This window comes from Polypterus senegalus, chromosome 2 (assembly GCF_016835505.1).
Source record: "Polypterus senegalus isolate Bchr_013 chromosome 2, ASM1683550v1, whole genome shotgun sequence".
NCBI lineage: Eukaryota > Metazoa > Chordata > Cladistia > Polypteriformes > Polypteridae > Polypterus > Polypterus senegalus.
The window spans coordinates 12,123,087-12,146,129 of NC_053155.1; the positions used below are offsets into that span (position 1 = coordinate 12,123,087).

Below are 23,043 nucleotides of genomic sequence, written 5' to 3' on the forward strand. Positions count from 1 at the left end.
CGTGAAAAGATGCTGACGGAAGAAGAGAAGAAGCGGGCCGCTAGAGCGGAGAATAGAAGAGCTGCTCAGGAAGCAGCAAGCGCATCAACCTCTGAGCAAATGAATGATAAACAGAGACAGAGACAGAGAAAGAGGATGGAGACTAGGAATGATAAAGTCAAGTGGATTCACTGCACGATAAAGTGCAGTACACCGTCACTGGTACAATATAATAGTGCAACAGAAATATGACAAGTACAGAGCAGAATGCAACAGGAGATGATATCCCATAATACAATTTGGATTTGTTTAGAGAGTCCTGGAGACCTCGGCCACCAAGCTGCCTCCTCCCTATTGGCCATTCCACAGCTGAGTCAGCTCTGGGCCAGCCAATCCGATGAAAGGATCCCTCTATCCCACGATTCCTGCGATCCTCCATCAGAGCAAGTTGGCAGGTGGGCAGTGGCACAAAGTGCCACATTTGAGTACCAAGAAGAGAAACAGAACAGGGGAGGAGGGTTAGTGACAAATTCTAACTATCCTGTTCCTTCTGTTTTAGTGCTAATGACTGATAAGAGAGATGCAGTCCGTACAGTCAATCAGCAGCTCTAGTCAGGGTGTGCTAAGCTGAAGTCGCGAGTCTTCTGAAGCTGAGACTGAAGGGGCATCTCTTATAGTAACAGGCAGACCACTCCACAGTTTAGGGGGTCCTGCAACTAAAAGCTCGACCTCCCACTGTTATTTTATTAATCCTTGCAATCACAAGCAGACCGGCATCATGAGATCTTAATGTGCGCTCCGGTTTGTAAGTCATGATAAGTTCAGTCAAGTAAGCCGGACCTCCGCCATTTAAGGCTTTAGATGTTAAAAGGAGGATTTTGAAGTCATAATTTGTCATATTCCAGAAGGACATTCTGAAATAGTCAATAAACTCTGTCACACACGTGTGCATGCTTGGGGTTTGGTGGTGGTTTTGGCAGCTAAAGGGCCAGAATGAGAGTAACTCCACGCCAGACCAGGGGGTGGCGGAGTGCACGGACTCTTTCTCTCACTTCTCTACAAACCAGTTACGGGAAATTCTGCCTGGCCTGAATGACGTCACTTCCGGGTCTTGTCCCATTGATGACATCACTTCTGGTTCCGGCCTCACTGATGACGTCATTTCCTCTGTTTGCCTTTACAACCCGCCATCTTGACCATCTCTAATCAGTTCTGTCCTGGACTCTAATCTGTAACACATTTACTCTGCCAATTTTGCAGCCAGGAAACCAACATATACGGGGTGGCTGCCCCACAACTTGTTTGCATCTCTTTGTCAAGTTCATGACAACACATAAATGGACGCGAGGTTCAGATTGATTTCACACAACATTTACTTAAGAAGGTCCCTCATCCACTTGAAAAGGCCTCCCCTCCGATTTGTATCCTCCTCGATCTCGTCCTCGGGGGGCCGTTCAAGCTCCTCTATATGTCTTAACTCCTCGTGGCCACGTAACGCCCTCCCCACCTCCCGCTCCACATTAAAATGGACCATCTGGCGACTGAGCAAAGGTACAATGAGGTTGAAGTCGTCCACTTTCTTGTTAAGGCTTGCTAGATCTTTGGCAAACTCCTCGCACGTCGCTTGCCACTGTCGTTGCCTGCTTGCGTTCAGGGGCTCGCCGATCTTCCTCCTGGAGGCCAGCAGTTCTGCTCTTAGTTTGCCGATGGTCTCACGGATCTCCTTCTGTGCCAAGATCCACTGTGGTTGGTATCCATTGTCGATGAGGATGCGGTTGAGGTTGTGAGTCATCGGGTCGATGTAAGGATTGTTACCAAACTTGTTCAGGGGCTTTCCTTTACCACTCAGGTTGCTGAAGTCCCCCTTGGCCATTGACTCCTGGATCAGATCCTCCACCAGCCGTTCAATGGCTTGGGTGATCTTGATCTTCTTGCTTCTCCGCAAGTCACTGGCAATGAGTTCGTTCCCAGCGGTCTGGGCCTCGAGGGTTCGCTTCCTGTACTCTAACAGCTGATCGGACGCTCGGTCAACCTGAAACTGTCTATACTGGCGTTCTCTCTGGCTCGGGGTCCCGATTCCCACCCCTTCAAAGGTTAAATACTGTCTGTGCTGTGGGGAATGGCGTTTACATTTCTCTTCCTCTTCGTCCTCTCCCTCCCCTCTACTCGCACTTGCCTCTTTCCTCTTCTTTTCCACTAGGTAGGACAGCACGGTCCTGTAGGCCTCTTCAATCTGGTTGAACTTTATGGGGTCACAACTGGTAGAGCCACTGTCTGGATGGTACTTCTTAGCCAGCCTCAGGTAAGCCTCCTTCACCTCATCTGGGCTACTGCTAAGCTGTTCTGGAAGTTCTAACAACCTGCAGCAATCCAGCAGGTTCTTTCTGAATACGAGGGTGGAGAAGCAACGGAGCGAACACTGCTGAAGAACTCTGTAAATGCGAGAATGGCGAAGAACGGCGGGCTCCGCGATGAGCAGGGAGACGTTCATTTTCCACGGACAGTTCCAATGACCTAGTAGAGACAGAGAGGTGAATTAGCACTTTGGGTGACATTAAAACAACTGACCCAGTGACACAGACACGGCTTTTACAAGTCAGGGATTACATCTAACAAGAGGAAGATTTCAGACTCTGGGGGGGTTAATGGGGGTCAAAAACCCACACTTTAAAAAAGCACTTTGATAATCACATCGAGAAGAGTCAGGACAGTAGGGCCCCATGTAGGGCGGAATCGCAGAATTAATGCTTAAAAATGGAAATTTAGAGAGTGAAGGGGTGACTGTTACAAAACTTCCCAATAAATGAATCGAGAGAATAATCTGTAGTTCTTATCATTCAGAAACCATTTTCTAGTTTGTTGGTTTTGAAGCCTGAGGTGGGTTGGCGCCCTGCACGGGGTTTGTTTCCTGCCTTGCGCCCTGTGTTGGCTGGGATTGGCTCCGGCAGACCCCTGTGACCCTGTAGTTAGGATAGAGTGGGTGGAATAATGAATGGATGGATGGATAGATAGATAGATAGATAGATAGATAGATAGATAGATAGATAGATAGTGAAAGGCACTATATGATAGATAGATAGATAGATAGATAGATAGATAGATAGATAGATAGATAGATAGATAGATAGATAGATAGATAGATAGATAGATAGATAGATGAAAGGCACTATATAAGTGATAGATAGATAGATAGATAGATAGATAGATAGATAGATAGATAGATAGATAGATAGATAGATAGATAGATAGATCTGTGGTGGGCTGGCACCCTGCCCGGGGTTTGTTTGCGCCCTGTGTTGGCTGGGATTTGCTCCGGCAGACCCCTGTGACCCTGTAATTAGGATAGAGTGGGTTAGACAATGGATGGATGGTTTTGAAGCAATCGCAATTCTTTGTATAAATCCGATCTGTTTGTGTGCGCCTTTCTTGCATGTTTTTTTTTCGTTAAAGGCGAATTAGCCAGCTGCACGAGACAGAAATGTCGAAGCGGGCAGGATCAGATACCCCAATCACAGTTGAAAAAAAACAAAGAAACACGAGTTTAACTGCAAAACTGAGGGCACGACAATATCCTGCCGAGTTTTCTGCAAGTTTTGCCCACATACGGTAGACTGGACACAAAACAGATCCGTGCAATGAGCACGTCAAAGCTAAAACCCATCTCGAGAAAACGGAGAAAATAAGAACAAAACGGAGGAGATAACAAAATCGTCAGATGCAAGACGTCAGACATACCGCTCGACAAAAATGACGATGATGCGTCCTTTCAATAAACAGAAAATGTCAGCAGTCTTCGTCAAACTCATCTGCCCCGTTGTCTTTGAACAACATATGGACGCCGTTCTTTGAAAGATTCGTGGCAAGAAAATAAATGTATGTTGTAGTTGATGAAAGCACTGCTAGGCGAGACCACAACGTTCTCATCGTAGTGATAGACAAGTAAACGTTTGGCTGTATGGTAATTCTTTTATGTAGGCAGTTCTAATTGTGCGCGATGTATTAATGTGAATCATTTAACCAATTACATTATACAGGTATTTAACCGGCATTAACAGTCTTTCCCATAGAAAAAAATGTTATTAGTGAACAGTACTGGCTGTTAATGGGCTCCCTTTTAAAAATTAGCAACAATGTTTCTGGATTTAGTAAATGTTTAGCCTCGCGATGACGAGACACGCCAGCTCCAAATTTGACTCCTCCGTTATAAACTCGACCCCTACAAACCCGGGCAGAAGAGCAGCAGGCGTCTCCTCGGATGCAACGAGCCCTTAAAAGAGGGTCTCTCTTTCTTTTTTTGATTTTATTAAAATCATACAACTAGGGAATCCATTCCCGGACATTTTTCATTCCCATATTCCTGGGAACGGCCAAGCTCGCATATATAGCGTGTAAAAGTGTAAAAATCGAGCAAGAAATAACAGAGTTATAGTGTAAAATAATTAAGTGGCACGGTTTTTAGGCCCACGGTGTAGTGTGTTGCCGATTAATTCAGTCAACAACAGAGCAGCAGCAGTCAGTCTCCTGGCTCAGTGGACTGGGAGGAGTCTGCACTCTGCAGCTCACGAATGCCGGGACGGGGCAGACTTCATTGATGTCTGTCAGACAACAGCTTTGAACAGCAACTTGAAATTGCAATGCGTCAGTCTGCTGCATCCGCATTAGCTGTGCCAAGAAACTTGCCGTCACGGAATGATGACAAGAAACTGGATGCATCAGTAAAAGCTGAAATGGCGGTGTTTCAGAGCAACGGCAAGCGCGGGCGTTGTTTAGAACAAGTGTATCAGTATCTGATGACTGTGCTGCCTACTTCAGCGGAGGCATAGCGTGCTTTCTCACACTGCACGAATGTGCGCTCTCGCCTGGACGACCGCACGCTGGACACGTTGTGCTTTCTACGCTCTTATTACCGCAACTAACAAGATACACGTACTTATACAACAGCTTGAACTGCTTGTAGATAAGGTTAGTCTTTTATTGGTGTCAACATATTGCAGGAGTTTTATTAAAAGTAAGTGTTGGCCGTTCTAGAACCGTTCACATGTGAGATGCCCATGCACTGTGTCATCCCCGGGCGCCCGGGCTTCCCGGGAATGACATGCGGGATTCCCAAATTCCCGGGAATGGATTCCCTGCACACAATATTCCATACAAATAAATCAATTTTTACAAAAATAGGATTGAAAACAAACCAACCCCCCACCCTTTAGAAAGAGGGCTAGGCCAGCAGGGTAAAACTTAAAGCTAGTAAAGAATAAGTAAATAGATGAATTAATAAGTGAATAAAGATGAATGGAGAAGAAAAAGAAAAAAAGAGGAGAGAATCTGCTTCCTCGGCGCTTTATGAGCTTATTTTAAAATGTTCATGATCAGATCCTGGCAGGTTTTGAAAAAGTTCTGCACAGATCCCATAAGTGAGAATTTTTTTTTTCCCAATTTCAAATAGTATAAAACATCACTTACCCACTGACTTAAAAGAGGAGAGTCAGGATACTTCCAGTTGAGCAAAATAAGTCTGCGTGCCAATAGTGTTGTGAATGCAATCACAGTTTGTTTGTCTTTCTCCACTTTAAACCCATCTGGAAGAACATCAAACACAGCTGTTAATGGGTTAGGAGCGATTGGGACGCTCAGGGTGTCTGATAGGCATTTAAAGATTTTGGTCCAGAATGAGGTTCATTTGCTGCATGTGGCCCAGTGAGGCTGGAACCTGATTGCAACGTTCACAGTTTGGATGTTGCACTGGAAACACTTTGGACAGTTTTAAGCGAGACAGATGCGCTTGATACAGTGGAACCTCGGTTTGCGAGTATAATTCGTTCCAGAAACGTGCTCGCAGTCCATAGCACTCGTATATCAAAGCGAATTTCCCCATAAGAAATAATGGAAACTCAGATGATTCGTTCCACAACCCAAAACTATTCATATAAAAATGATTAATACAAAATATAAAGTAAAAATACATAAAACAAATTAACCTGCACTTTACCTTTAAAAAGAATCATGGCTGGTGTGAGTGAGTTTCTAAACTCTTGTGGGATTCCACCCAACCGGACGACACGCGGAAGAGTGTCCCAAAGCAATCGCAGTCTCCCAGCGCTGTAGCAGTTCGCCGTATAAGCACATCCAAAAAGATTGCAGACATGCTATATGCGCCTGCCGTCGATGGGTGATACAAGGAACATTATAAAGATCCCGCTACAATAAATAGCAGCACTGCTGCTGTTTCAAGCTGAATAAAGCTGGTGTTGTTAAAGTACTGAGACTCAGCTTCGTGTTTTGGGGCGCAAGACGGGGAATCGCACTTCACAGCGCACACACACACACAGTCACAATGCTGTAGTAAACAGTATACGCTATATGAGTGAGGCACACAGACTCAGAGGGAGAATAGGAGACGATTGCCCTTAAGGGAAGAGAGAGATTGACACTCGAGCGAGCGAGATAAGGAGAGAGAGAGAGAGAGAGACGCACGACCGAGCGAGACGTGAGCGAGGGAGATAAGGAGAGAGAGACGCGCAAGCGAGCGAGATAAGGGGAGAGAGAGACGCGCTGCGCGCAAGAGAGAGAAGAACCATCAGCTCAGTTGTGATCACATGACACTCAGCAGACAAAGTGTATCCATACCACTCGCACTGCAAGACATCGCTCGTTTATCAAGTCAAAATTTATTAAAAAATTTAGCTCGTCTTGCAAAACACTCGTAAACCGAGGTTCCACTGTATATAATTTTAAGTTGAATCATTGTAAGCTTTGCGCATATGGAGCTCGAGTGAATTCGCTGTATTGCTACCTTCCACTCCTTTTCTGAGCTGTTGAGTGAGAGATCTTTTTCCCAGTGTCCTCTTGGATCTTTGAAAGGGAGGGACTGTAAAATGATTTTGTATGTTAAGAGAAATGCTGTCTGAGTCCTCAAGATTGGCACAGAGGTAGGTGGGAGGTGGGGAGAATCGGGCAGGTTCTGTTTAGCAAAGTTTTTGATTTGAAGGATAGTGATGTTGCTGGAAAGTTACATTTGGAGTGTAATTGTTTGTAGGATGCAAAGACAGATCTCTAAGTGATTTAATTCCAAATGTTTTCCAGACATTAAAAACTGCATATGTTTGAGAGGGTGGGAAAAGATGGTTCTTGTGCAGAGGTGCCACCAATAAAAGCTTCCTTATCTTACAATACAATACAGTTTATTTTTGTATAGCCCAAAATCACACAGAAAGTGCCGCAATGGGCTTTAACGGGCCCTGCCTTTTGACAGCCCCCCAGCCTTGACTCTCTGAGAAGACAAGGAAAAACTCCCAATAAAAACCTTGTAGGGAAAAATGGAAGAAACCTTGGGAAAGGCAGTTCAAAGAGAGACCCCTTTCCAGGTAGGTTGGGCGTGCAGTGGGTGTCAAAAGTAGGGGGTCAATACAATACAATATACAGAACAGAACAATTCCTTAAGACAGCATAATAATAAAAATTTTAGAAGTACGGTTTAACGGTAGATGATATGACATAATTAGGTTTGGATATTTTTAGAGTCCTGGAGACCTCATCCATCTAGCTGCCTCCCCAGTTGGCCATGCCACGGCTGAAACGTTGCTTAAAATACTTCCTACATTGGTTCCATATTCTAACTCTTTCTTTCTTCATCTCAGAACGATGCATCAAACTAGTAACAGCTCTTACAGTCCTGGAGGGCACTCGCTGTCCTACTGCAATCTCAGCACATTGCATCATGGTGGATCTGATGAAAGGGACTGCAAAATAAGGTTGTGCCAGTGTGCCGTTTCATTAAAAGGAATGTAACGTGCCATTTCATTATTGTTTGTTTTGTTGTAGCTGTTAACTATTTTCTTCTGGCAAAAAAAAACCCAAAAGTCCGAATCTAGGGAAAATAAAACGGTAAAAACCGGAAATCAAAAAAAAAGAAATAAAATGGAACTTGTGAGAAATTAAAATGGATTCCATAGGGCCCTATGCATAGACAATAAGGTAATAAACAGTCCAGCAGTCAATGTGTTAAGCAAGTGAAGGATGTAATCCGGCTGCCACCCTGCCCGGGGTTTGTTTCCTGCCTTGTGCCCTGTGTTGGATCCAGCAGACCCCCGTGATCATGTATCTAGTATATAGCGGGTTGGATAATGGATGGATGGATGGAGGATGTAATCCAGGGCAACTTGCCTTTTGAAAATGGCCGTCTTGCACTTTAATCTTCGACTGCTAATTCAGAAGTGTTTGAGCTGTGAAAATATACTGAATTATGCCAACTCAATCCCATCGCAGGCTTGCTTTGAGCAAACCAGTTGATGCAAGAAATGGACGGGCACAGACTCAGGATTCGGACGTAGATTGCGTTGCTGAAAGGCAGCGGGTGAAGCAGGCTAACAGAGTCTTCACTACTCCACGTACAGGCCGCTAAAAATAATAATAATAATAATTCATTACATTTATATAGTGCTTTTCACCAGTACTCAAAGCGCTATCCACACAGGGAGGAACCGGGACGCGCACCCACAATCTTCCACAGTCTCCTTCCTGCAAAGCAGCAGCACAACCTCTGTGCCACTACACTAAATATGGCAGCCATGTTACCAGTTACGGTGTAACGGTCAAATGAAATATGGATATGTACCTGTAAGTTTGTACCTTTTCCCATACCTGGTTTTGTGGTATGCCTTTATGTTTAGGGCCGGCCCTTTATACAGAGGGAGGGGAGCACCTGGCTTGGAGGGCCAACAGACTGTACGGGGAGGAGCTATCCGAATGTAAATAGGTGGCGGGAAAAAAGGGAGAGGGAGGAGCTAGGAGAGAGAAAGAGGCCAAAGCAGAAAAAGGCACGAGGGAAAGGATTAACACCTCTTGGATATCGTCAGGTGAACCCGGGTTCATTTCCAAGCAAATTATTTTTTCTTTCGGGAAGAAAGGAATACGGGAGAGGACTTGAAGGGCCAACACAAGGAACAGTTAATCAGACCGTTTCCCGGAACAAGAGATATGGTCGGCGTCTCATTGCCCACTACAGACTGAGCTCTACGGTCCGTACAGATAAGATTTTAAAGACTATAAATCCATTGTTTTTTTTTTTTTTGTTGTGTTTCCATTTGCTCAAGTCTTTATTAGTAATGTATGTTTTCAAGTGTTGGTGTTATGATTTGTGTGGGGAAGGGAAGCGCTGCAGCGCGATATTATGTATATAAGGTTGGTTCGTTGTGACAGTGATCCTACAGTATATATTGTCTGCCAATAATCATTTTTGCTTGACCCTGCTTTCACTGGTGTGTCTCTAAAATTGAAGTGGTGAAGTAGAAAAGTAGTGTTGGTCACTCGCGCCCCGGATTATTTGTTTTCTTTTTCTTTTTGCTGCCTCTCAAATAGGGCAGCGTGTATTATAATCGTGCCGGATCGGAGAGCGGTACAACGGCAACCAAAAGACGAGGCTTTTAGATGTGAGTGTTGAGCCCAGACCACTGTTATTATACCACCAGCACTCATCCACATTGTGTGGCAAGTAAAGGTGTGTCCGTTAGAACCCGAAAACAAGTTCATTTACACAAGTACAGATAAGACGTGGATATAAAATGTTGCAAGAAGAATCCTGAAATGATCGTTCACTTAGTTTTGGACTTACATCTACAGTTTAGGGCAGCACGGTGGCGCAATGAGTAGCGCTGCTGCCTCGCAGATAGGAGACCTGTGGTTCGCTTCCCGGGTCCTCCCTGCGTGGAGTTGGCATGTTCTCCCCGTGTCTGCGTGGGTTTCCTCCCACAGTACAAAGACATGCAGGTCAGGTGGATTGGCGATCCTAAATTATCCCTAGTGTGTGTGGGGGTGTGCGTGTGCCCTGCGGTGGGCTGGCGCCCTGCCTGGGGTTTGTTTCCTGCCTTGTGCCCTGTGTTGGCTGGGATTGGCTCAGGCAGACCCCCGTGACCCTGTAGTTAGGATATAGCAGGTTGGATAATGGATGGATGGATCTACAGTTAATTTATAAGCCATGGAAAGGTATGTACACCCTTACAGGTACTAAAAATGTATTAGTAGTAGTTTATTTATATAGCGCCCTTCACAGACAAAACGTCACAGAGCGCTGAAAAGCAAATACAGTACAAATACAACAGTTAAAACAAAACAAAAACAATAAATAAACAAACTGGAACTATTCAGGAATAATTAAAAGCCAGTTTAAAAATAAATGTTTTTAGTTGTTTTTTTTAAAAGAATCAACAGACTCGACACCACGCAGACCACAAGGCAGGCTATTCCATAGTCTTGGTGCCACGGACTGAAAGGCACGACCCCTACGGGTTTTTAGCCGAGTGCGTGGGACAACGAGAAGGCCCTGTTGCCCAGATCTGAGAGTCCGACAAGCTGTATGGTGTTAGAGCAGGCTGGTTAGGTACTCGGGAGCTTGTCCATGCAAAGCTCTGAAAGTAAGTACCAAAACTTTAAAATGAATTCTATAAAACACTGGGAGCCAGTGCAGTGTGTCCAAAATGGGGGTGATATGATCACTCCGGCTAGCTAGCGCGAGTTAGGAGCCTGGCAGCTGCATTTTGAACTAACTGAAGGCTTGCTCAAACCTGTAAAGAGAGCACTAACAGTAATCATCCATCCCATCCATCCATTATCCAACCCGCTAGAAACTTAATTACAGGATCACGGGGGTCTGCTGGAGCCAACACAGGGTGCAAGGCAGGAAACAAACCCCACCGCAGGGCATACATACACACACACACCAAGCACACACCAGGGACAATTTAGGATCGCCAATGAACCTAACCTGCATGTCTTTGGACTGTGGGAGGAAACCCAGGCAGACACGAGGAGAACATGCAATCTCCATAAAGGGAGGACCCAGGAAGCAAACCCAGGTTTCCTATCTTCAAGGCATTGCAGTTACCAGGCCGTGAGGAAATAACAGCATGAACAAGCTTCTCCAGTTCTGATTTTGAAACAGCATTTCTTAGTTTTGAGAGATTTCTTAAATGAAGGAAACACGAGCGGCTGACTGACCTTACATATTCATCAGGTGTCAGGGACTGGTCAAAAATAACCCCAAGTTTACGTAGACTCGACTTGATAACACGAGAGACAGAAGATCATTTTAAACTGATCTCAGAATGAAGAACAGGAGGAGCAACAATTACTACCTCAGTTTTCCCTGAATTCAACGGCAGGTAATTACTGCTGAGCCAGTCGTTAACCTGAGACAGACAATCAATCAGTGTGACCAAAATATTAACTTGCTTAGGTTTAAATGAAAAACAAAGCTGTAAGTCATCTGCATAGAGATGACACAAGATGTCCTTAAACGAGTTAAGAATCTGTCATAGGGGAAGAATATCCATCCATTATCACAACCCGCTATATCCTAACTACAGGGTCATGGGGGTCTGCTGGAGCCAATCCCAGCCAACACAGGGCACAAGGCAGAAAACAAACTCCGGGCAGGGTGCCAGCTCACCGCAGGGCACACAGACACACACCAAGCATACACTAGGGCCAATTTAGGATCGCCAATCCACCTAACCTGCATGTCTTTGGACTATGGGAGGAAACCCACACAGACACGGGGAGAACATGCAAACTCCACGCAGGGAGGACCCTGGAAGCAAACCCAGATGGGTCTCCTTACTGCGAGGCAGCAGTGCTACCCACTGCACCACCGTGCTGCCCGGGGAAGAATATATAAAGAGAAAAGTACAGTGTTAGTACAGTACTAGTCTTAATGTGTCTTTCGTAAAATACTACTTTTGATTACTGTAAAATGAATCGTAAGGAAACAATGCTTCTTCCTTTTGTATTACTGTATTGACAGATGATCGATTGGCCATCAAGCTCTGTGAAGATGATTACAGTGGAACCTTGGGTCACGAATGTCTCTGAACACATACAAATTGGGTTACGACCAAGAAGTTTGACAAACTTTTGCATCTGTTCACGACCACACACTCGGGTGACAAACAAGCCATTTTCCCTTCCAGTTCGTACACGTCGATGATTTTCGCATGTGTGCAGTCTCTCCCTGTGCAGCGAGCTGTAGAGAGAGAGAGAGAGAGCTAGAGAGAGAGTGTGAGAGAGTGAGCGAGAGACAGAGAGAGAGACAGAGAGAGCGAACACAAGAAAGCAGTAAGGCCAAGAAGGCAGTTAACACTAGAATTACCAGAGCCTGCGAAAAAACTCGTAAATCCGTCCCACCTTAAACTGCTTCTTAAATCCCTTCACACCTCTCCACCAGCGCCCTTTGTCTTCTAAATGTGCTGATAAAGAGAAGCTAGGAGCAGCCGGCTATTCCATCCACCCACCAATTTAGAACGTGCACGAACTTCTCTCAGCTCACGCCTTGATTGAGTATCTGGGAGTAAAGTGGAGTTTTAGAGTGGAAATAATAGATCATTATTTGGAACACACGCATTTAGAAACCACAGCATAGAGAGAAGTGTGTACATTGCTTCTTACAGGAAAAGGCGATGGAAAAAGTGCACTTTTGTTATACTTTTACACCAATATATGTTCCTGTGTTTGAACGACACGGGCAGATGGGGAGTGTCTGATGATTGCATATAGCGCCGAAGTTACTGCTCTTTACCATTCTTTCGTCTGCATGTCTTGGAGTACAAAAGAAACAGCATACAGCAACATGCGGGGACTGGCAGGAACACTCAATAAAACTGAATAAAAAGAAAATCAAGTGACGGTGAGATACGAAGAAGGCAGCTTCGCCAGCGTTTGTGTGTCAGCAGCCTTGGGTGGGGGGGCGTTAGTATGCATCGTGGTACACTGCAGAGCTATAGCGCGTCTTTAGTGAAAACAGCCGTGTCAGATGGGGTTGTATGGATTGATTCTGAACGCGACTGAGTGAATGAAAAGTGAATTAAAAAAAAAAACAAAGCTAACCTTTATAAGGATAATAAATTACACTGGCTGTCACAGACTGAAATCAAATGTATGCTTTTATTCTAAAACAGTAAGACTAAGAGCAGTTTACTTCTCAAAACAGAGTGGTGCAGGATCGAACTCGTGACCTTTTGATTCCCAGGCGAGAACTGATTCTATTGCACTACGGAGGAAGTTACAATAAACTGCTGTCAATGTCGCATGTTAAGGCGGCTTTTTGTTTCTGCAGTTATTGACTGTGTTTCAGGTGGCTCAGGAAGAGGAGCAGAGCTTCAACAAAACAGATGAATATCCTTCCTAAGCTTCTCTTTTAATTTCAAAGTATTCCAATATACACTCACCTAAAGGATTCTTAGGAACACCTGTTCAATTTCTCATTAATGCCATTATCTAATCAACCAATCACATGGCAGTTGCTTCAATGCATTTAGGGGTGTGGTCCTGGTCAAGACAATCTCCTGAACTCCAAACTGAATGTCAGAATGGCAAAGAAAGGTGATTTAAGCAATTTGGAGCGTGGCATGGTTGTTGGTGCCAGACGGGCCGGTCTGAGTATTTCACAATCTGCTCAGTTACTGGGATTTTCACGCACAACCATTTCTAGGGTTTACAAAGAATGGTGTGAAAAGGGAAAAACATCCAGTATGCGGCAGTCCTGTGGGTGAAAATGCCTTGTTGATGCTAGAGGTCAGAGGAGAATGGGCCGACTGATTCAAGCTGATAGAAGAGCAACTTTGACTGAAATAACCACTCGTTACAACCGAGGTATGCAGCAAAGCATTTGTGAAGCCACAACACGCACAACCTTGAGGCGGATGGGCTACAACAGCAGAAGACCCCACCGGGTACCACTCATCTCCACTACAAATAGGAAAAAGAGGCTACAATTTGCACCAGCTCACCAAAATTGGACAGTTGAAGACTGGAAAAATGTTGCCTGGTCTGATGAGTCTCGATTTCTGTTGAGACATTCAAATGGTAGAGTCAGAATTTGGCGTAAACAGAATGAGAACATGGATCCATCATGCCTTGTTACCACTGTGCAGGCTGGTGGTGGTGGTGTAATGGTGTGGGGGATGTTTTCTTGGCACACTTTAGGCCCCTTAGCGCCAATTGGGCATTGTTTAAATGCCACGGGCTACCTGAGCATTGTTTCTGACCATGTCCATCCCTTCATGACCACCATGTACCCATCCTCTGATGGCTACTTCCAGCAGGATAATGCACCATGTCACAAAGCTTGAATCATTTCAAATTGGTTTCTTGAACATGACAATGAGTTCACTGTACTAAAATGGCCCCCACAGTCACCAGATCTCAACCCAATAGAGCATCTTTGGGATGTGGTGGAACGGGAGCTTCGTGCCCTGGATGTGCATCCCACAAATCTCCATCAACTGCAAGATGCTATCCTATCAATATGGGCCAACATTTCTAAAGAATGCTTTCAGCACCTTGTTGAATCAATGCCACGTAGAATTAAGGCAGTTCTGAAGGCGAAACAAACACCGTATTAGTATGGTGGTCCTAATAATCCTTTAGGTGAGTGTACATCAAAAAATTGTTGTTTAAGAAGTTACATTCAACCATAAGCTCATTTATTTGGAACTCAAAACATCCACGTATCCAAAGAGCGACCCTACAGTACAAAGACCTAAGGCGGAAGATGGCATGGCTCTACCTAACTTTCAATTTTACTACTGGACAGCGAAAATACAAGCTATAAAAACCTGGACATGGACACAAATAGGCCTGGTCTGCAATAGAAATAAAATCCTACAATACTTCTTTATATTCCTTGCTTTGTACCCCAATAAAAGTCATCACCAATATACTAACAACTAGGGGTGTAACGGTACACTAAAATGTAATTTCGGTTCGGTTAATTTTCGGTACAAAAAAGGCAGGAAAACAATGACTTTAAATGCTTTTATTTAAAAAAAAATACAAACAATAGAATTTGTATAAATAAATTAAAGCGACCCATTTGGGTGATATTTCAAATAAATTAGACTCCAAGTTTTTAAAACTATTGTAACAATTTAAATAAACAAGTAACAAATGTAAACTTTGAACATGTAGCCGCAACAGCCTGAATATGACAAATAAAACTGTTCAAGCTTAAATTTTTTGGCTAGAAAGATTAATTTATCCACATTTTCTGTAGAAAGCACAGATCTGGTTGCAGTGACAATATCTCCAGCAGTGGAGAAGACCCGTTCACTAGCAACAGAGGTAGCTGGAATACAGAGGTAACGCTTTGCGAGTTTTGCTATGTGTGGGTATGTAGCCTCATTGCCTTTCCACCAAAGAAGAGGATCAGCTTCAAGGGAAAGGCACCCTGAAGCTCTGTACTTACTGACCTCTTCTTGGACCTGCTGACTAAAGTGAGGACGTGATGGTATTTCGTAGCGAGGCTCAAGAACTTTAATCATATACTTAAAGCCAGCGTTCTCAACAACTGAATATGGACGTAATCCCGTAGCTATGAAGACTCCAATACCATGTGTTATTGCTTTGGCCCGGTCACAGTTGCTCGCTAGATGTTGTTTAATAGCTGAAGTTATCGGTGTTACTGTTTGCACCAAGCTGGCTTTCTTTCTTGTAGAGGAAACATTCACAGATGGATGGTGCCGTTTTAAGTGTGTTAACATATTAGACGTGTTTCCTGCAGCGTACCCGATCTCCGTGGTGGAACAATGTCGACAAACAACTTTTGGATTTATCCACTTGCCGTTGTCCATCGGTAACTTTAACGGGGAAGCCAAAGTGTTCCCAGACAGGAGAACGTAATGAGCTGGGAGGGTCTTCCAGCTCAGGCTTCTCGCTTGCATTTGCCATAACCCCATTTGTCACGTCTGCGAGCTACTGGCGCGCCTCTCCCTCATCCAGTGTCCGACACTCAGAGGCGTCCGTGCGGAAACGCACCCAAGACTTTAGTTCCGCTTGGGGTGCTTAGATCGCACTAGTAATAGATTTAATGAGAAAAAATGCATAAAATATAACCGAAACGGTACGCAAGTGGACCGAACCGAACATGCAAAAAAGAAACGGTTCAATACATCCATGTGAACTGTTACACCCCTACTAACAACCCAGTCGTGCTTCACTCACTCAGAATATAAGGTTTAAGGTTTCTTTATTTAGCTCTGTTTACACAAGAAAACATGAAATGTGCCTTCTCAGTTGCATCTAATAACAGACAGAATGAGAGAAAACAGAGAGACAGAAACAAGAAAGGTAAGAGGTAAAGCAGTTAGATAATACATATTTACACCCAAAAATAAAAAAGGTTACGGGATATCTATCAAAACCTTGATCATTATCTCCGATATTTCTTATTGAAAAGTCGCATGGCACCAGGGAGTAAGGAGTTTGTGGAGCGATTTGTGTGGGTTTTCAAAGCGACTCTCCTTCCTGATTTACTGAACTTTAGTTCAACATGGAACCAATGGAGGAAGCATTTTAAAACAGAGAAGCTTTTATCGGTGGCACCTCTGCACCTTTTTCCACAAACGTGCGCAGTTTTTAATGCCTGGAAAACATTTGGGATTAAATCACTTAGAGATCTGTACACAGACAACGTCTTTGCATCCTACGAACAGTTACATTCCAAATTTAACTTTCCAGCAACACATTTCTTTCACCATCTTCAAATTCAAAACTTTGTTAAACGGAACTACGGTGGGCTGGCGCCCTGCCCGGGGTTTGTTTCCTGCCTTGCGCCCTGTGTTGGCTGGGATTGGCTCCGGCAGACCCCCATGACCCTGTAGTTAGGATACAGCGGGCTGGATAATGGCTGGATGGATGTTAAACAGAACTTTCCCAATTGTCCTTCACCTCCCACCTACTTCTACTCCGGAAAAAATCTGGAGGACTCAGACAGCATTTCTCTAACATATAAAACCATTTTACAGTCCCTCCCTTTCAAAGATCCCAGAAGTGATCTCAAGTATAAATCTAAAGACTCTAAATGTGCAGAGAGTTGGAATATCAAACATTTAATTTGTTCTATGTGGTGATCGATTGCTGTTTGCCGTTGCTGTCGGGTCCAGGAAGCGCGTAGCGATTAAAAACTGGGATGACGTTTACGACGGTCTGCTTTAATGATAAAGTAAACTACGAGGTTAAAGTGGACAATTCGAGATTAAAGCCGAAAGTTCCACTTTAATCACAAAATACACGTCCTTAATTTTTTTTTCTCAGTGGCTCAAATACAGCACCGTACATGATGATGCTGTTGTGAAATTGCAAAAAAAAAAAAAAAAGATGGCACTCAACATCTCAGAAAAGGAGTGGAAGGTAGCAATGCAGAGAATTCACTCGAGCTCCATACTATGCGCAAAGCTTACAATGATTCAAACTAAAATTATATATCGAATGCACCTGTCTCATTTAAACTTGTCCAAAATGTTTCTTGGGCAACCTGTGAACGTTGCAATCGAGCTCCAGCCTCACGTGTTTTGGGCCTGCAACAAATTAACATCATTTTGGACCAAAATCTTTAAATGCCGATAAGACAGTCTTGGTGTCACAGTCCCTCCTAATTCACTAACAGCTGTGTCTGGTGGGCACACAGAGGGGCTTAGAGAAGGACAAACAGACGGTGATTGCCTTTACTACACTATTGGCACGCAGACTTATCTTGCTCAACTGGAAGAATCCTAACTCTCCTCTTTTCAGCCAATGGGTGAACTGATGTTATGTACTACTTGAAATTGGAAGAAATTAAATACTCACTTTGCGGATTTGTGCAAAACCTTTTAAAAACCTGACAGGATCTAATTAATAACATTTTAGAATTCGCATTTAAATTGAAGAAGTGGATTCCCTTCCCCTTTTTATTCTCTTGATGTATCTTTTCTACGATTAAAGTTTCACTCTGTTGGCCTAGCTCTCTTTCTCATGGATGAGGGGTTGACGTTCTGTAAAATCTGACTTGTTTATACGGAATGTTGTTGCATTTTAATAAATTCAATAAAATTAAAAAAAACAGGGCCCGTTAAAGCCCACTGAGGCACTCCTTGAATGGGTTTGGGCTTTACAAGACATAAATGAGTTGTTGTTCCTCATTAATTTACTTTTAAGCGTATGTCACATTCATCAATGCAAACACATTTTGTCATTTTGAAGAAGGAACATTGCAACTGGGGCGGCACGGTGGCGTGGGGTTCGCTTCCCGGGTCTTCCCTGCGTGGGTTTGCACGTTCTCCCCGTGTCTGCGTGGGTTTCTACCCACAGTCCAAAAGACATGCAGGTTAGGTGCACTGGAGATCCTAAACTGTCCCTAGTGTGTGTGTGTGTGCCCTGCGGTGGGCTGGCACCCTGCCCAGGGTTTGTTCCTGCCTTGCACCCTGTGCTGGCTGGGATTGACTCCAGCAAACTCCCCGTGACCCTGTAGTTAGAATAATGACTTACTGACTGACACTGTAAAAGCCTCTCCATCTTTAAACAGAAGAGCAGTTTAAACACTGGCAGTGTGTTCAGCATATATTTAATGAAATGGTTTCCTAAATGTACCCCAAGGCACCTGCTATTTCTTCTTCAGGTCTTCTGTTATCCCATAATCTGCAACGGCATATTTTTTTGATGCTATGCCTCCTAACGGTGTGTTATTCTGATGGGTGTTTTCAATAACGTTTCAAATTATGCACTTAAAACGTGAGAAGTGTCGAATTATGTCTAACGTTAATGGTCACATCTTCTATAATAAAAGAAGCAAGCGGCACTTTTCGGGACGAGGCGCACTTTCCTACAGTAGGTGACATTAACATTGCCGTGTGGTACTGCACCAGATTTTGTGCAAAGCGGCTCAATACACATTGTGAAATAAGGTGGCGCGCGGTGTCACTGAAAGAATTTTTATCTCATCCAGTTGCTACTCCGAAAACTCAGCGTGTGGAGGCCCTGCTTGTTCTTTTACTTTATTTTTCAGCTTCGTTACGTTTTTTTTTGCTCACCTCCATTTTCCACCTTTACCCAAAATGCATGCGTGTGACATAATAGACAATACACTACAAATCTAACATGGACATTTAAAACTTACAAAAAAGCAGCGATTTGTTTACCTGAGGACACCGGCGGTGACACATGCGCACGTGGCCGTTTGTTTGGGTCATCTAATGACGACGCGATTTCGGGTCAGCGGGCGTGTCTTCCAGTCTGAAATAAACAGCGCCTTGGGAAATGTAGTTCATTACGACGAAGTGGGTCAGTCTTCCAGACTGCCGCGCAGAACACCCTGGGAACTGTAGTTCATTACGACACGGATGGGTGAGTCTTCCAGTCTGCCGCGCAGAACACCCTGGGAACTGTAGTTCGACTGGTGGTAGTTTGCCCAAGCGATTTGCTGGTTCCCGGTGTTTCCGTTACTAATTACAATAATAGTTTAGTTGTAACGGTTAACTCAGAACTATGGTTAAGAGGGAGATGTGTGTTCTAACACTGTAGCATCTTGCATTTGTTCTTGCGTGCAGGTCAATCTGCGCGGATCTAGCAGAAAACTTGAGTGTGTGTCCGAATTCTAAAAGTGTTTGTATACAAGTAGCTGTGGTTAGCTAGGAGGACAATCAGTAGTGATGGCAAAAATGGAAAAATGGGGGTCTCTGAGGAACTGATTGGTTTTCAAAATGATTCAGTTTTTAGAAACATTACAACCGCGACTCTCACCAGGAAAAGATGACACTTGACGAAATGTTTCATTACAGTGACATCTAGTGGCCAGATTGCGCTCAGCACGGAACTCCGAAGTAAAACTTACAGAAAGAATTATGTGTTCGTTGCGACACGACAGACAAATGCAAAGCACTGAACACCAGAGATGCTGTTTGTTTTTCAAAATTCAGAAAAATGATTTGTTGACATGTTTTTCTGTTAAGTATGCTTTCAAGTAAAAAAGCATACTTAACAGAAAAATATGTCAACAAATTATTTTTCTGAATTTTGAAAAACAAATTATTTTTCTGAATATAAAAATATATATATTAGGTACCAGGAAAGAAGGACATGCATGAATCCTTCCTTTATCCCAGCCAGGAGGCCACAATGAAAGGAGAAGGTGGCACTCATTTTCAGCACTTTAGGACACCTGCAGGGTGGCATGGGAATTTGAGTCCAGACACGCAGCCCTGTCAGGGTCTTTGGGAACTGGCAGAGGGTGCTGTCAGGGGAAGGCCACCCTGGTTTGCGTACAACCAGGAAACACTCCAGAGGACTGAGACAGGAAGCCGTTAGCAGTTTTCCGGGTCGACTTTTAGAAGAAAGTCTGCTTACGCACTTGGAGTCAGAGTCGGGAGGCAGTGGGCAACACTCAATGGGAGGAAAGAGTTTTCTTGTAAAAAGAAATCTGTTTTTGAACTTCAGTGTAGGTGTTACATTAAAGCCTGTTGACTGTGTTTCAGGTGGCTCAGGAAGAGGAGCAGAGCTTCACCCGTGTGGTATATAGCAGGAATGGAGTGCTGCTGACCTCACCTGGGGATATAGATGGACAATGGTAGGAGCACTCCAAGGACCTCCGAAATCCCACTGGTACGCCTTCATCGGAGGAAACAGAGTCAGGGGATTTGGAGAAGGAGGAGGACTCACCCATCACTGGGGTTAAAAGGAGGCAAGGCTCCAAGGGCGGAATGTTAAAGGATCTGGAAGCTGTTGGGCTGTCATGGCGGACATGACTCTTCAACATTGTGTGGTGGTCTGGGACAGTACCTCTGGACTGGCAAACTGGGGTTGGTGGTCTCCATCTTTAGGTTAGAGTAGCGGTATTTATTTCTGACTATTTACTGTATAGTCATGCTTGTGCAACTCAGAACCATCTTACTGGCTCTGGCAAGGTAAGCAGTTCGACTCCATGACGAGAGGGGGCGCTGACACTAATGGTATCATCCCTCTCCCCAGTAACATTGAAGGGCTGGCGATGGAAGACGCATAGCTCTGAGGAGACTCTGCACCTTCTAGCAGCAACGATATAAAAATGAAGACCAGCCAGGTCACCTGACATCAGATGTGGACCAGTAAGAGAGGAAGACACAAATCCGAATCCCAAGGTACCGCATTTGAAGACTGAGGCTGCTCGGCCATTTTCTTGTGGTCATTTTTTTGCCATGTAACTGTAGTAATGTTGTGATTAAATGGGGTGACCCGGCTGGCGTCCCAACTTTTAACCTGACTATCACAGTCTGTCCTCGGCCATCTTACTCTGTGTGTGTATATACAGTGCATCCGGAAAGTATTCACAGCGCATCACTTTTTCCACATTTTGTTATTTTACAGCCTTATTCCAAAATGGATTGAATTCATTTTTTTCCTCAAAATTCTACACACAACACCCCATAATGGCAACGTGAAAAAAGTTTACTTGAGGTTTTTGCAAATTTATTAAAAATAAAAAAACTGAGAAATCCCATGTACATAAGTATTCACAGTCTTTGCCATGAAGCTCCAAATTGAGCTCCGGTGCATCCTGTTTCTCCTGATCATCCTTGAGATGTTTCTGCAGCTTCATTGGAGTCCACCTGTGGTCAATTCAGTTGATGTGACAAGATTTGGAAAGGCACACACCTGTCTATAGAAGGTCCCACAGTTGACAGTTCATGTCAGAGCACAAACCAAGCATGAAGTCAAAGGAATTGTCTGTAGACCTCTGACAGGATTGTCTCGAGGCACAAATCTGTGGAAGGTTACAGAAAAATTTCTGCTGCTTTGAAGGTCCCAATGAGCACAGTGACCTCCATCATCTGTAAGTTGAAGAAGTTCAAAACCACCAGGACTCTTCCTAGAGCTGGCCAGCCATCTAAACTGAGTGATCGGCGGAGAAGGGCCTTAGTCAGGGAGGTGACCAAAAACCCGATGGTCACTCTGTCAGAGCTCCAGAGGTCCTCGGTGGAGAGAGGAGAACCTTCCAGAAGGACAACCATCTCTGCAGCAATCCACCAATCAGGCCTGTATGGTAGAGTGGCCAGACGGAAGCCACTCCTTAGAGAAACAAAATTCTCTGGTCTGATGAGACAAAGATTGAACTCTTTGGTGTGAATGCCAGGCGTCACGTTTGGAGGAAACCAGGCACCGCTCATCACCAGGCCAATACCATCCCTACAGTGAAGCATGGTGGTGGCAGCATCATGCTGTGGGGGGCAGGAACTGGGAGACCAGTCAGGATAAAGGGAAAGATGACTGCAGCAACGGACAGAGACATCCTGGATGAAAACCTGCTCCAGAGCGCTCTTGACCTCAGACCGGGGCGACGGTTCATCTTTCAGCAGGACAACGACCCTAAGCACACAGCCAAGATATCAAAGGAGTGGCTTCAGGACAACACTGTGAATGTCCTTGAGTGGCCCAGACTTGAATCCGATTGAACATCTCTGGAGAGATCTTAAAATGGCTGTGCACCGACGCTTCCCATCCAACCTGATGGAGCCTGAGAGGTGCTGCAAAGAGGAATGGGCGAGACTGGCCAAGGATAGGTGTGCCAAGGTTGTGGCATCATATTCAAAAAGACTTGAGGCTGGAATTGCTGCCAAAGGTGCATCGACAAAGTATTGAGCAAAGGCAGTGAATACTTATGGACATGGGATTTCTCCGTTTTATTATTTTTAATAAATTTGCAAAAACCTCAAGTAAACTTTTTTCACGTTGTCATTATGGGGTGTTGTGTGTAGAATTGTGAGGAAAAAAATGAATTGAATCCATTTTGGAATAAGGCTGTGACTCAACAAAATGTGGAGAAAGTGATGCGCTGGGAATACTTTCTGGATGTATATATATATAATAGCTTAGCGCTATTGATTTCTGTGCAAGCCCTGATTGGGAAACATCACCGATTTTCGAGAGTTGATAGACATTTCCCTCTGACAAGTGGGGATTAAATTGGATGCAACACCTACTATTTACACTTAGCCCATCTCTCCAGTTGGCTGGTGGTCCTGGCAGTAGCGTAGTGATTTTAAATGGTGTCACACACATGCACATTGGAGGCAGCTAAAAGGAAAGACAGAAACTCCTCGCCAAACCAGGGGATGGCAGAATGCATTAATCTAGACCAATCACGGGAAATTCTGCAAGGGCCCGATGACATCACTTCCGCTTCCAGCCTCCGAGGACACCACTTTCAGTTTTGGCCCCACCAAGGATGCTGGTTCTGGCCCCTCAGGACACCTCTTCCGGTTCCAACCATGTCACTTTCAGTTCTGGCCC

At 44.4% G+C, this 23,043-nt stretch overlaps 1 protein-coding gene across 3 annotated transcripts; it reads right to left on the minus strand.

Moving 5' to 3' along the window:
• Positions 1–1,075: 1,075 nt before the first annotated feature.
• Positions 1,076–18,967, minus strand: dnajc28 (DnaJ (Hsp40) homolog, subfamily C, member 28). 3 transcript variants are annotated; one of them, XM_039743465.1, is made up of 2 exons: positions 18,921–18,967; positions 1,076–2,493 (listed from the first exon to the last, which is right to left on the minus strand). In XM_039743465.1, exon 2 carries the CDS (start codon positions 2,468–2,470, stop codon positions 1,352–1,354), a length of 1,119 nt encoding a protein of 372 aa, XP_039599399.1. In that variant the 5' UTR covers positions 2,471–2,493; positions 18,921–18,967; the 3' UTR covers positions 1,076–1,351. The 3 variants fall into 3 exon arrangements, with proteins under 3 accessions (XP_039599399.1, XP_039599398.1, XP_039599400.1); XM_039743464.1 differs by having other exon boundaries at positions 18,899–18,951; XM_039743466.1 differs by lacking the exon at positions 18,921–18,967 and adding an exon at positions 5,440–5,479.
• Positions 18,968–23,043: the final 4,076 nt, after the last annotated feature.

What these genes read in the sequence shown, in the direction of transcription:
- dnajc28 (XM_039743464.1), bottom strand. Translation starts at nt 18,944, where the DNA reads ATGTGTCACCGCCGGTGTCCTCAGGTAAACAAATCGCTGCTTTTTT. An exon ending in AAACAAATCGCTGCTTTTTT is followed by an intron (nt 2,494 to 18,898) that starts GTAAGTTTTAAA and finishes TGTCTCTACTAG; the next exon opens with GTCATTGGAACTGTCCGTGG.